Source organism: Leuresthes tenuis, unplaced genomic scaffold (genome assembly GCF_036924035.1).
Source record: "Leuresthes tenuis unplaced genomic scaffold, fLeuTen1.0.hap1 SCAF_21, whole genome shotgun sequence".
Classification (NCBI taxonomy): Eukaryota; Metazoa; Chordata; class Actinopteri; order Atheriniformes; family Atherinopsidae; genus Leuresthes; species Leuresthes tenuis.
Window position 1 is genome coordinate 31,537,136 of NW_027325375.1, and position 13,730 is coordinate 31,550,865.

General features: G+C 47.0%; 1 protein-coding gene across 1 annotated transcript in view; it reads left to right on the plus strand.

Annotated features, from left to right (window-relative positions):
- Window positions 1-9,899, plus strand: part of slco2b1 (solute carrier organic anion transporter family, member 2B1) — a 34,301-nt gene extending 24,402 nt beyond the window's left edge. The window contains exons 11-15 of the mRNA XM_072374751.1: window positions 133-277; window positions 1,790-1,959; window positions 3,200-3,264; window positions 4,387-4,507; window positions 6,024-9,899. Coding sequence (XP_072230852.1) covers window positions 133-277; window positions 1,790-1,959; window positions 3,200-3,264; window positions 4,387-4,507; window positions 6,024-6,219 — 697 coding nt within the window. The 3' untranslated portion in view covers window positions 6,220-9,899. The remainder of the gene's footprint in view (window positions 1-132; window positions 278-1,789; window positions 1,960-3,199; window positions 3,265-4,386; window positions 4,508-6,023) is intronic.
- Window positions 9,900-13,730: the final 3,831 nt, after the last annotated feature.

Sequence of the window (13,730 nt, forward strand, 5' to 3'; positions counted from 1 at the left end):
AGGGATGAACCAGTGTTGTGTCTTTTCTGTTGGATCAGGAAATGTTCTCAACACATTCAGGCGGTCAGAGGCTGGCGTCACTGTCCCTTTAAGCGTAGAAACCTTTCAGGATGTCTGTGTGTCTGTTTTCAGTGATGATGCCACATCGTGCGGCGTTGACTGTCGGTGTTCTCAGGAGGCGTTTAACCCGGTCTGCGGTGCAAACGGCGTGGAGTTCAGGTCTCCCTGCCACGCCGGCTGTGTCTCTATGAACATGGACTTCATCACCAAAGTCACAGTAAGATTCATGATGTTGGTTTACTGAGCTTTTCACTTTCTGTGTTCCCACCGCTCCGTGTGAAGAGGATGATGTCATCTCCGGTGGTTAATGAACGCCACATTGTGTCGGTTCAAGCTGTTGGCAGCACTGATCTGCTCCAGCAGTACAATCTGTTGTCTTTTCCTCTGAAAGAGAACAGAAAGCATGAACATGCAGTGAAACAGAGATAACCTTCAGTTAGAGCAGAGACTTCAGGTTTACTCCATGACATCATGATCCTCGGTCAGTTTCAGTCCAGACACAAGTCCTCGTGTATTTCTGCAGCAGTCAGACAAACAGTTGATTCAAAGAGCTTCACATAAAACATTAAACTGTGCAAAAAATAATGAATAAAACAGCAGGAGTACAGGGAAGGTTATAAACCAAACAGGAAAGTCTTCAGGTTTGATTTAAGAGGAGAAGAGTTGAGGCAGACCTGCAGTTTTCTGGAGTTTGTTCCTCATAAACACTGAGAGCAGATTCTCCATGTGTGGTTCTAACTAACAGAAAGCAGACCTGAAGGTTCAGAAACCAGCAGAAGATTTGAGGGAAACCAGTTAAAGTTTAATAAACCAGCAGAAGATCTGAGAGAAACCAGTTAAAACTTTATAAACCAGCAGAAGATGAGAGAAACCAGTTTGTATATATTAATACTGGATTAACTCTGGATTAACTCTAGATTAATACTAGATTATTACTGGATTAACTCTAGATTAATACTAGATTAATGCTGGATTAACTCTGGATTAATACTAGATTAACTCTGGATTAATACTAGATTAATACTGGATTAACTCTGGATTAATACTAGATTAACTCTGGATTAATACTAGATTAAGTCTGGATTAACTCTGGATTAACTGGATTAATACCAGATTAATACTGAATTAATACTAGATTAACTCTGGATTAATACTGAATTAATACTAGATTAACTCTGGATTAATACTAGATTAATACTAGATTAACTCAGGATTAATACCTGATTAATACTGAATTAATACTAGATTAACTCTGGATTAACTCTGGATTAATACTAGATTAACTCAGGATTAATACCTGATTAATACTGGATTAATACCTGATTAATATTGGATTAACTCTGGATTAATACTGGATAAACTCTGGATTGACACTCATTTTGACCTCTTCCATCTTTTGCTGCTTATTGAACACATTTTGCCACATCTGAAAGTGTTTTTCCTTTTAAAAGAAGCTCATTTTTAGAAACTCTGGACTGAAAACCCATTTATCGGCTTCTTATTTCTGTCCCGTCCTGACTTTCAGCGTCTTGTTGAACACATGAAGGTTAACGCCACAGGGTCAGGGTCAGGGTCAGGGTCAGGGGTCGGGGTCAGGGGTCGGGGTCAGGGGTCAGGGTCAGGGGTCAGGGTCAGGGTCAGGGTCAGGGGTCGGGGTCAGGGTCAGGGGTCGGGGGTCAGGGTCAGGGGTCAGGGTTCCTCAGCCCTGACAGTGTGTCTGTTTCTGCAGAACTACACCGAGTGTCGGTGTATCGCCGGTCCCGGCGGTCCCGGCTTCGCTCTTCACGGGACCTGCGGCAGCGGCTGTTCTCACCTCCTGAAGCCCTTCATGGTCCTGCTGGGTCTCACCAGCTTCATCGCCGCCTTCTCCCAGACTCCGTCGTACATGATGATACTCAGGTAAGAACAGGTGGATGGAAACATGTCTCAGCTCCCACCCGACTCCTCCATCCTTTCAGGAGCTCTCTGCTTGGCTCTGATTGGTCAGTTCCAGGAAGGACAACCACAACCTGAGAAGTTCTCTGTGGAATATAGAAAAATTAAACCCAATTAGACCAATATTTGAAAGAAAGCACATCAGTGATATGATTGGTTATTAAACTGACATGTTGAGCACTTACAGTTACAGTATTTATGCTTTTAGGATGAATTTTCAGTCATTCTTGGTTCCACCAGAGCTGGTCTCAGGCTCCATGTCTGGAAAACATCGCCTGAGGAGCCAAGTTTATCTGCTATCTCTGCTCTCTCCATCAGCCTTATCACAGGGACCTACATTCCTCTGTGGAAGATAAGAGGAAATGAATTCACACCCTGCTCCCAGCTGCATTTATGGGTTCTGACTGATTTTAAAACCTCACTTTTGATTTTACAGCAGCTTCAAACATAGAAGAACCGATTCTTTTTACTTCTATGTTCTATGATCCATGTGAATCTGAGCCTTTTACCCTCATTAGAGCAGATCCAGAGGAGCTCCAGCATTTAAACATGTTAGTCTCAGCAAAATTACACAAGATAAAGCTTCTGAAACTGGATTAAAACACCCAGATAAGACATCAACTCCTCCCAGCTGCTCTGATCATGCTCTACATTTCAGTCTTATTAGTAAAAACAGAAAAGTGTAGATGAATCCAGCTGAATTCCTCATAAAACTGCTCTCATTCACATATTTGTTTTGTCAGAAACTGGGAGTGAAAATCAGCCCATTAAAGCGTTTCCAGACTGTCGCTCTGCTCTAATAAAACCCTGATTTTATAACCACGGCCTCCTCTGACAGAATCACCGTTAAAGCAGCTCCAGAATTAGCTGGATTATGGACCGGGACCCCCCATAGAGGAGGTTGGAGGCAGCAGGAGGTCTGGAAGGTCTTCAGCCTCAGACAGACTTCAGTCAGTACCTGGATCAGAACATAAAAAACAGTCAGAACTCCATATGAAACAGTTCTGATTCGCCCTTTTAATTGGAAATAAAGATGGAAAACAACTGTTTTTGGGTCTCTGACGCTGAGATGTATTCAGAAAGGGTTGAATCAGACCGGTTTGCTGCTTCCTTCTCCTTCATCTTACGGCTGAATATGTTTGAATGTTATATTATGTTGAACATTTGCTGCTCTGCTCTTCCACATCATGTGTTTCTGCTGCAGGACGGTGCCCACAGAGGACAAATCTTTTGCAGTTGGAGTTCAGTACATGCTGTTCAGAGTCCTCGGTGAGTCATCTGAGTTTCTTTCAGCGGTTAAAGTCCTGCTGAAGGCTGTTTTCTGCCATAAATATGCTTCATGTGATGTTTTAGGATGGAAGCTGACATAAAAACTCAGATAACACGACACGTCACACTGAGTCATTATTTATGGAACAAAAACTGAAACAAAACACAGCAGCAGGGTGTGAGAAACTAAGTGAACCCCTGATCCAGCAGCTTTTATTTAGCTATTTATCAGACGCTTTTATCCAACTTACAAATGAAGATATAACAGCTTTATAAAAGCTAACAATAAGCTCCATAGAAGGAACCCAGGAGTCCGACTCTGTCAGAGGGGACAGAGTAGAGATAGGGTGCAGGCATAGAAAGAAGAGCAGAAAGATAAAGTGCAGAGATAGAGGGGGGAGGGAAGTACAAGGTAAGTGCTGGGATAGGAGATGCTCTCTGAAGAGCTGGGTTTTCAGGAGCTTCTTGAAGATAGACAGGGACGCCCCTGTTCTGGTAGCGCTCGGTAGGTCATTCCACCATCGTGGGACGACACATGAACAGAGTTTGGATTGTCTTAGGCGTGGTGTAGGAGCTGCTAGACGACAATCCTGGGACCAACGGAGGGACCCAGTTGGGACAGAAGCCTTTGCAAGAGCATTCAAGGAGATGGAGCCGTTCCATTAAGCTCTTTGTAGCTAACATCAGGGACTTGGATCTGATGCAGGCGGCTAAGGGCAGCCAGAGGAGCTCAATGAATGAGGGGGGACGTGTTCTTTTAGGCTGATCCAAGACCAGACGCACCGCCGCGTTCTGGACCATCTGCAAAGGTTTCACAGGCTGGAGACCAGTTAGGAAACCAGTTAGGAGAGCAGTTAGGAGACCAGTTAGGAGACCAGTTAGGAGACCAGTTAGGAAACCAGTTAGGAGACCAGTTAGGAGACCAGTTAGGAGACCAGTTAGGAAACCAGTTAGGAAACCAGTTAGGAGATCAGATAGGAGACCAGTTAGGAAACCAGTTAGGAAACCAGTTAGGAGATCAGATAGGAGAGCAGTTACGAGAGCATAGCCTGCACCAGGAGCTGGGGGGCACGTTGGGTCAGGTATGGTCTGATCTTTCTGTGACTTCCTGTCTCTGTGCAGCATTCATGCCCGGCCCGGTTCTGTATGGCAGCGTCATCGACACCACCTGCATCCTATGGGGCAAAAAGTGTGGCAAACAGACCTCGTGTCTCTACTACAACTTGGATCACTTCAGAAAAAGGTAACCGCTAACTGTCACTTCCTGTTTGGCTTCAGGTAATATCAGTATTTGGTCAGGGCTAAGAAAATAATGTCACAATAAGTAGAAAAATAAGGAAATATGATAATAACATATTCTTTGTGCAACACTTCCCTCAAACTAATGGACGACACTTCACCTGTAGTTTCTCTCATGACCACTAGAGGTCATATCCTTTGAATTAAATGGTTGTTATTCAATACATGAACACTGAACGACCGATTTCAGACCACAGCCCCCCCACGAAGGCGCAGGAATGTGTTTTGTATGAGTCGCTTTATGCTCTTCGGTTTCTGTGTCAGAAGAGCCTTTAGGTGCCCATAGGAGCCTTTAGGTGCTGGTAGATGCCTTTAGGTGCTGGTAGGTGCCCATAGGAGCCTTTAGTTGCCCGAAGGTGCCTTCAGGTGCCGGTAGATGCCCATAGGAGCCTTCAGGTGCCGGTAGATGCCCATAGGAGCCTTCAGGTGCCGGTAGCTGCCCATAGGAGCCTTCAGGTGCCCATAGGAGCCTTCAGGTGCCCATAGGAGCCTTTAGGTGCCCATAGGTGCCTTCAGGTGCCCATAGGTGCCTTCAGGTGCCGGTAAATGCCCATAGGAGCCTTCAGGTGCCGGTAGGTGCCTTTAGGTGCTGGTAGGTGCCCATAGGTGCCTTCAGGTGCCGGTAGGTGCCTTTAGGTGCTGGTAAATGCCCATAGGTGCCTTCAGGTGCCGGTAGGTGCCTTTAGGTGCTGGTAGGTGCCCATAGGTGCCTTCAGGTGCCGGTAGGTGCCTTTAGGTGCTGGTAGGTGCCCATAGGTGCCTTCAGGTGCCCATAGGTGCCTTCAGGTGCCGGTAGGAGCCTTTAGGTGCTGGTAAATGCCCATAGGAGCCTTTAGGTGCTGGTAGGTGCCCATAGGTGCCTTCAGGTGCCGGTAGGTGCCTTTAGGTGCTGGTAAATGCCCATAGGTGCCTTCAGGTGCCGGTAGGTGCCTTTAGGTGCTGGTAGGTGCCCATAGGTGCCTTCAGGTGCCGGTAGGTGCCTTTAGGTGCTGGTAGGTGCTGGTAGGTGCCTTCAGGTGCCCATAGGTGCCTTCAGGTGCCGGTAGGAGCCTTTAGGTGCTGGTAAATGCCCATAGGAGCCTTTAGGTGCTGGTAGGTGCCCATAGGTGCCTTCAGGTGCCGGTAGGTGCCTTTAGGTGCTGGTAGGTGCCCATAGGTGCCTTCAGGTGCCGGTAGATGCCTTTAGGTGCTGGTAGGTGCCCATAGGAGCCTTCAGGTGCCGGTAGGTGCCCAACAATTCTGCTTCTTAAAGTCAGCTAAATGTCCTCTTGTAGAAGTCTATTCAGACTAAATTCTGCAGAGCGTTTTTTATCTGGTCGGTTAAATTCTTTTACAGGACAGCAGCTGTATGACCCTGATGGTGTGTGGAGGATGTTGTGGTTCGTCTGTCTGTCAAAAACACTGAAAACTGAACTCATCTCTCGGTTCAGAGTCGATAACCAGCCTCTCTGTGTGTTCAGGTTTCTGGGTCTGCAGGTGGTCTTTGTCTGTGGCAGCCTGCTCTGCTTCCTGCTGACGGCCATCGTCCTGCGCAGGATGGGCCGCCGCCAGGAGCCCCAGCCGGAGACTAAAGGAGGATACGAGCTGGTTGGAGAGCAGAAAGCATCCGAGGGTGTTTCCTCCATACAAAATACAGCGAATGGTGTCAAGACCTGAAGTGACGGTTGGAGGAGATGCACGGAGACAATATAAGAACTATGAAGATGTTCCGAAGGGGAACATGGAAGCGACCACAAAAACTGCCTCCATACAGGGCAAAGATTCATGTTTTGTTTGTATATCTGCTGTCTATGTTTTCAGCTCACATCACATGTGAAACCACTTCTTTGAGCACGGAACAATCCTCATACTGTGACAAATATGATAGGTAGCACTGTGCAAAAGCTCCACTTCAGCTTTAGCACAACAAAGACATATTTTTAGGGGTTTATTGACTTTTTTTTTCTCTTTTAATGCAACAAAAACAAAGAGTTTCTAAAACATTTTGGAGGAAACAGTCGATAAGGTCACATTAAATCAAAAGAGCCTAACCTTTCACAACCTCATGATGAGCTACATCAATAAGAGCCTCGTCCAAAGCCCGAAACACAGGCTAAACTTCTCCATCCTAACATGAAGCTCGTCTGAACATGGTTTGCAGAAGCAGCTTCTGAACTAGCCACAGCTGCAGTGGTGAAACCAATCCACATATCCACCATGTAAATGTTCAGCCCAGAGTCCTGTGATGGCCAAAGCTGGCGCCCCACGTAGATCAGCTTCCAATTCGAAAGCTAGCACCAAAGCAAACCAGTCAAAGAAGACGATTAGAGCATGCAGACACACAGATGCTCGTTTTGTGGAGATAATGCAGGAGATTCACAGAGATCCACCTTTAGCAGAACAGTAACGGTACATGTCTGCTGCAAACGAATGAATGGACCCGTGTCACGTTGGCACACAGAATTCACTTTAGCTTGCATGGAAACACACTCCTACACATCCTGTTGGCATCGTCCAGTAGAACAGCTGAAACTCTAACAGAACTCTGTGATTGGGTTTAATCACCTGTGCAGAACACTGAGACAGACCTGCTGTTCTCCAAATTATTTAAATTCCACTTAATTTTACTTCTCGTGTTTAAGCTTTACACAGTTTGATGTTTTATACAGTCCCGACCCAGAGTCCCGACCCAGAGTCCCGACCCAGAGTCCCAACCCAGAGTTCCAACCCAGAGTCCCGATCCTGGGTCCTAACCCAGAGTCCCAACCCAGAGTCCCGACCTACAGTCCCGATCCTGGGTCTCGATCCTGGGTCTCGATCCTGGGTCCCAACCCAGAGTCCCGACCCAGAGTCCCAACCCAGAGTCCCGACCCAGAGTCCCGATCCTGGGTCCTAACCCAGAGTCCCAACCCAGAGTCCCGATCCTGGGTCTCGATCCTGGGTCCCAACCCAGAGTCCCGACCCAGAGTCCCAACCCAGAGTCTCGATCCTGGGTCCCAACCCAGAGTCCCGACCCAGAGTCCCAACCCAGAGTCTCGATCCTGGGTCCCAACCCAGAGTCCCGACCCAGAGTCTCGATCCTGGGTCTCGATCCTGGGTCCCAACCCAGAGTCCCGACCCAGAGTCCCAACCCAGAGTCTCGATCCTGGGTCCCAACCCAGAGTCCCGACCCAGAGTCCCGATCCTGGGTCCTAACCCAGAGTCCCGACCCATAGTCCCGATCCTGGGTCTCGATCCTGGGTCCCAACCCAGAGTCCCGACCCAGAGTCCCAACCCAGAGTTCCAACCCAGAGTCCCGATCCTGGGTCCTAACCCAGAGTCCCAACCCAGAGTCCCGACCTACAGTCCCGATCCTGGGTCTCGATCCTGGGTCTCGATCCTGGGTCCCAACCCAGAGTCCCGACCCAGAGTCCCAACCCAGAGTCTCGATCCTGGGTCCCAACCCAGAGTCCCGACCCAGAGTCCCGATCCTGGGTCCTAACCCAGAGTCCCAACCCAGAGTCCCGATCCTGGGTCTCGATCCTGGGTCCCAACCCAGAGTCCCAACCCAGAGTCCCGATCCTGGGTCCTAACCCAGAGTCCCAACCCAGAGTCCCGATCCTGGGTCTCGATCCTGGGTCCCAACCCAGAGTCCCGACCCAGAGTCCCGACCCAGAGTCCCGACCCAGAGTCCCGATCCTGGGTCCCAACCCAGAGTCCCAACCCAGAGTCCCGACCCAGAGTCCCGATCCTGGGTCCTAACCCAGAGTCCCAACCCAGAGTCCCAACCCAGAGTCCCGATCCTGGGTCCCGATCCTGGGTCTCGATCCTGGGTCCCAACCCAGAGACCCGATCCTGGGTCTTGATCCTGGGTCCCAACCCAGAGTCCCAACCCAGAGTCCCAACCCAGAGTCCCAACCCAGAGTCCCAACCCAGAGTCCCGACCTAGAGTCCCGATCCTGGGTCTCGATCCTGGGTCCCAACCCAGAGTCCCAACCCAGAGTCCCGATCCTGGGTCTTGATCCTGGGACCCAACCCAGAGTCCCGATCCTGGTTCTCGATCCTGGGACCCAACCCAGAGTCCCAACCAAGAGTCCCGATCCTGGGTTCCAACCCAGAGTCCTTATCCAGAGTACCGATACCTGAGCATTTTCAGAGGAATGTGTTTTTTATTTGTTCAGCCACTTAACTCTGAGCTATGAACCCTTCAGGCAGAAAAAAGGCTCCTAACTCAAGGGATGAACCAGTGTTGTGTCGACACAGAACAGACAACTTAGCAAAGAAGCCATTTTAAAAGGCAGCCCACATCCAAAGAAGAGCTTTGGGATGTCCTTCAAGAAGCCTGGAGAACTATTCCTGAAGACTCCTTAAAGAAATGACAGAAAGCTTGTCTCAGAGGGTTCAGGCTGTGTTGGAGAATAAAGGAGCTCAGACCAGATATTCACTTTAAAGCTGCTGAGAACTGATAAAAAAACTCTGTTTCTGCTTCATAAAGTGTAGCTACTTTTATGTTCAGTCACGTTTTATCAAACCACTGCACCTATTCCTTTTCATGGAAACAAATAAAGAAATGAGGGGGGGGGGCTTCAGACTTTTGCACAGTTTTCTGCTCTATATGATGGATTGAGCCAAACAACCACCACCTCTTTCGCTGTTTGGTGCTGATGTTCAATAAGCTGTAGTTCCTCTAATTTTCACGATGCTGCTCAAATAAACTCTGGGACAAAGCTTTGAGGAACACTGAACAGGCTCAGGGGCCCCGGGCCCCGGCAGAACAACACAGACTTAAACAAAGAATTACTATTACAAAGAACTACTGTGAGAAACAGATTCCTACAAAGAGACGAAACTCAAACACACCTTGTGTGTTGGGGTGGGGTGGGGGGGCTTTTTCATGCTGGTGCCCAGGGCCCCGCTGTCTGATGATCCGTCCATGTTTTAGCCGTGAAGCCTTAGAGTCACTAGAGTTCACCATTTTACCCTCATGATTGCATGAATTTAAACAAACATTCACATTAAAACAGCTTCCAAACACCACAGCAGAGCTTTTACTTATTTTTATACAAAGAAAGGGAATGTGAGTTTATTTTTGATAGTGTTTGACTGTTTTTTTTAAATGGTTTTGTAGTTGAGCTCAAAGCTCAACCAGGTGAAACAACAGTGAATAAAACGAGTTAACATCTGTTCAACGTCACGTTTCATCTTGTTTTAAACTGTTTTGATGTTTTCTAAACGTGTAATTCCTGTTTATTTTTTTGTCTGGCACCTAAACTCACAAATAAAAATCATATTTTGGGGATATTTGAATGTTTCGAACTGTGAGCTGAGAAACTCTGAGCCAATTTGAGTCATTTTCAATAAAACTGACTGTAAAACAACGGAAATTTCTGTCTGAAGCCTTTAGTTGTAAAACTCAGAAGATTTAAAGCCAGTTTCCAGTGAGCTGACCTTTGAACTGCTGTTTAATTTTCTATGATAATCAGAAGTTAAAACATTTTGGTTGTACAAAGGCGGTGTCTTTGCTTTCATTGTTTAGTTTGCCTTCTGTTTTTGTGGCATTAAACTATCTGATCATGTGTCTCTTGCTCTTCACGGTTGGTTCTGGCTGCTATAAAACCGTCCTCACTGACAGGCGTACGCAGTATTTCATTTCAGTTCAGTTAAAACATTCCTGAGCTTGTCAGTTGTCGTCACTATCAGCTATCCAACGAGTCCAGGCAGCAGCTCTCGGTTGTAATTGTCAGAAAAAGTTTCAGTTTGTGTTGCAGGTTCAGACATGTGAGCTGCTTCCCTTCTGTCTGGCTGCTAATTACAGATGATGGAGTGAGAAATCAGCTCAGAGAAAGCATGGACTCTGTTTTATACGTATTGATTGTAATTTTCCTCACTTTTACAAGCACATGCCTGAATAATCGTCTCACTTTAATGCACTATCCATGGTGCTGAACCGGTAAAAACAGCATTTAAAACTGATCCTGAGGGTTTAAACCAGACGAGCTGCTGGAACATTTCAGCCACAGCGGGACTTTTATAAATAACCAGACTTAAACCTTTCTGTAAACCAGAAGTGTTGCAAACACACAGGAAGCAGGGATTTAGCCTAAAGGTCCACTTCTTAATGAAGACAGGCTGCGGCAATAAGAGGAAGCGAGTTTTTCTGCTGCAGGCGTCTCGGTGTCGGATCAAAACAGGGTGAAAACTGCAGAGGGGCCTCTGAAGCTTGGGCCTCTGAAGCTTGGGATTCCTCAGGTGGCCTTTGGATTCCAGCAGTTTGATTAGCTGCACGGTAACTTAAACCATCCATCATCCATCCATCCATCATCCATCCATCCATCCATCCATCATCCATCCATCTATCATCCATCCATCCATCCATCATCCATCCATCCATCTATCATCCATCCATCCATCCATCATCCATCCATCCATCTATCATCCATCCATCCATCCATCATCCATCCATCCATCTATCATCCATCCATCCATCATCCATCATCCATCCATCTGTCCATCATCCATCCATCATCCATCCATCCATCCATCATCCATCCATCCATCATCCATCCATCCATCATCCATCCATCCATCCATCCATCCATCCATCCATCTATCATCCATCTATCATCCATCCATCCATCATCCATCCATCCATCATCCATCCATCCATCATCCATCCATCCATCATCCATCCATCCATCCATCCATCCATCCATCATCCATCCATCCATCCATCCATCATCCATCCATCCATCCATCATCCATCCATCCATCCATCATCCATCATCCATCATCCATCCATCATCCATCATCCATCATCCATCATCCATCATCCATCCATCCATCATCCATCCATCATCCATCCATCATCCATCATCCATCCATCTATCCATCCATCATCCATCCATCCATCCATCATCCATCATCCATCCATCATCCATCATCCATCCATCCATCATCCATCATCCATCCATCCATCCATCATCCATCCATCCATCCATCATCCATCCATCATCCATCCATCATCCATCATCCATCCATCCATCATCCATCCATCCATCCATCCATCATCCATCCATCTGTCCATCATCCATCCATCCATCCATCATCCATCCATCATCCATCCATCATCCATCATCCATCCATCCATCATCCATCCATCCATCCATCCATCCATCCATCATCTGCTCCTTGTCCGGGGGTCGGGGGGGCAGCAGCTTTAACAGAAACCCAGGCGTCCCTGTCCCCGGCCACCTCCTCCAGCTCTTCCGGGGGGACCCCGAGGCGTTCCCAGGCCAGCCGAGAGACAAAGTCTCTCCAACGTGTCCTGGGTCTCCTCCCAATGGGACGTTTATGTTAAGTTTATGTTTCTGTATTTATCAGACGCTTTTATCCAAAGTGACTTACAAATGAAGATATAACAGCTTTATAAAAAGCTAACAATAAGCTCCATAGAAGGAACCCAGGAGTCCGACTCTGTCAGAGGGGACAGAGTAGAGATAGGGTGCAGGCATAGAAAGAAGTGCAGAAAGATAAAGTGCAGAGATAGAGGGGGGAGGGAAGTACAAGGTAAGTGCTGGGATAGGAGATGCTCTCTGAAGAGCTGGGTTTTCAGGAGCTTCTTGAAGATAGACAGGGACGCCCCTGTTCTGGTAGCGCTCGGTAGGTCATTCCACCATCGTGGGACGACACATGAACAGAGTTTGGATTGTCTTAGGCGTGGTGTAGGAGCTGCTAGACGACAATCCTGGGACCAACGGAGATTCCAGGTTAATATTCTAAGAATTCGACCAGATCCTATTCTGGCTGCTATTTCTGGCTTACAACCCCCAGTAGGACTGTACTGTGCTTTCATTACGCTTCTCCTCTGGAGCTCCAGATCATTTTAGCTGCTTCTCAGGTGGCCAATTAACACAGATTTCACTTCATGTCCAAGTTCACGCTTCAAGAACGAGTTCAAATTTCAGTTTAGAATCAAAATGAACTAGTTCATAGTTAATTTCTACATTGTGTTATGGAGCGCTATGAAGCTCCGCCCCCATCGGATCTCGGCAAATATCTATTCTAATAACTAAACAAAAAATCTAACGGTTGTAAGAAATATTTTTAGTTCATGGCCGACTTAATCTGATCAAAAGTAACTTCAACAGTGTGTGAAAAATATGCAGCTTAAGAAAACAACCCATAAAAAAGACAAGGTAAGAAAACACGATCCGATGTGATGTGGGAGCTGCTCATCAGGTAAATCCCACCTGTGCACGAAATGAGGCTGTGAACATGTAGCTATCTGCATCAAGGCCAAAACAAAAGTTCAGCTAACATTACAGGTGCTCCGCTGGCTTCCTGAGATGAAAAGTTGTCTCATAAACATTCAGACCTTTTTATTCCTTTACAGCCTCCCTCTGAAACCTCATTTTGTTCACATATAACACAGTTTGTCAGAGTTTTTCTTGCTGTGAGTGTTGCTGCGTAATTCTACATGTCTATAAACACACATTAAACCAGTGTTTCTCAATTCCAGTCCTCATGACCCACCGCCCTGCATGTTTTAGATGGTTCCCTCCTCCACCGCCCTGCATGTTTTAGATGGTTCCCTCCTCCACCGCCCTGCATGTTTTAGATGGTTCCCTCCTCCACCGCCCTGCATGTTTTAGATGGTTCCCTCCTCCACCGCCCTGCATGTTTTAGATGGTTCCCTCCTCCACCGCCCTGCATGTTTTAGATGGTTCCCTCCTCCACCGCCCTGCATGTTTTAGATGGTTCCCTCCTCCACCACACCTGATTCAAATGATCGGCTCGTCACCAAGCTCTGCAGTGGCCTGATAAGGAGCCATTCATTTGAATCAGGTGGAGGAGGGAAACATCACAAACATGCAGGGCAGTGGGTCATGAGGACCGGAATTGAGAAACACTGCATTAACCTCTCTGCAAATGTCCAAATGCAGGAGAATTAGTTGTTTTTACAGTGTGTGTTATAGTATGGGCACCGTTTAGCTTCCTGCCAAAAATAATATGGATAAGAATGTCAGTGTGAGAAAGCTACGCTAACTTCACATTTACCAGTTTAAAGTTGCCTCATCGAGTTCTTTCAGGCACAAGATATGAACACCACACATAAACGATCTCACTGAAACCCATTCATGCAACACTGATGCACCTTTGTTGAGTTTCTATGAACTGAAATGTATATATTTTCATCAAATTCATGATGT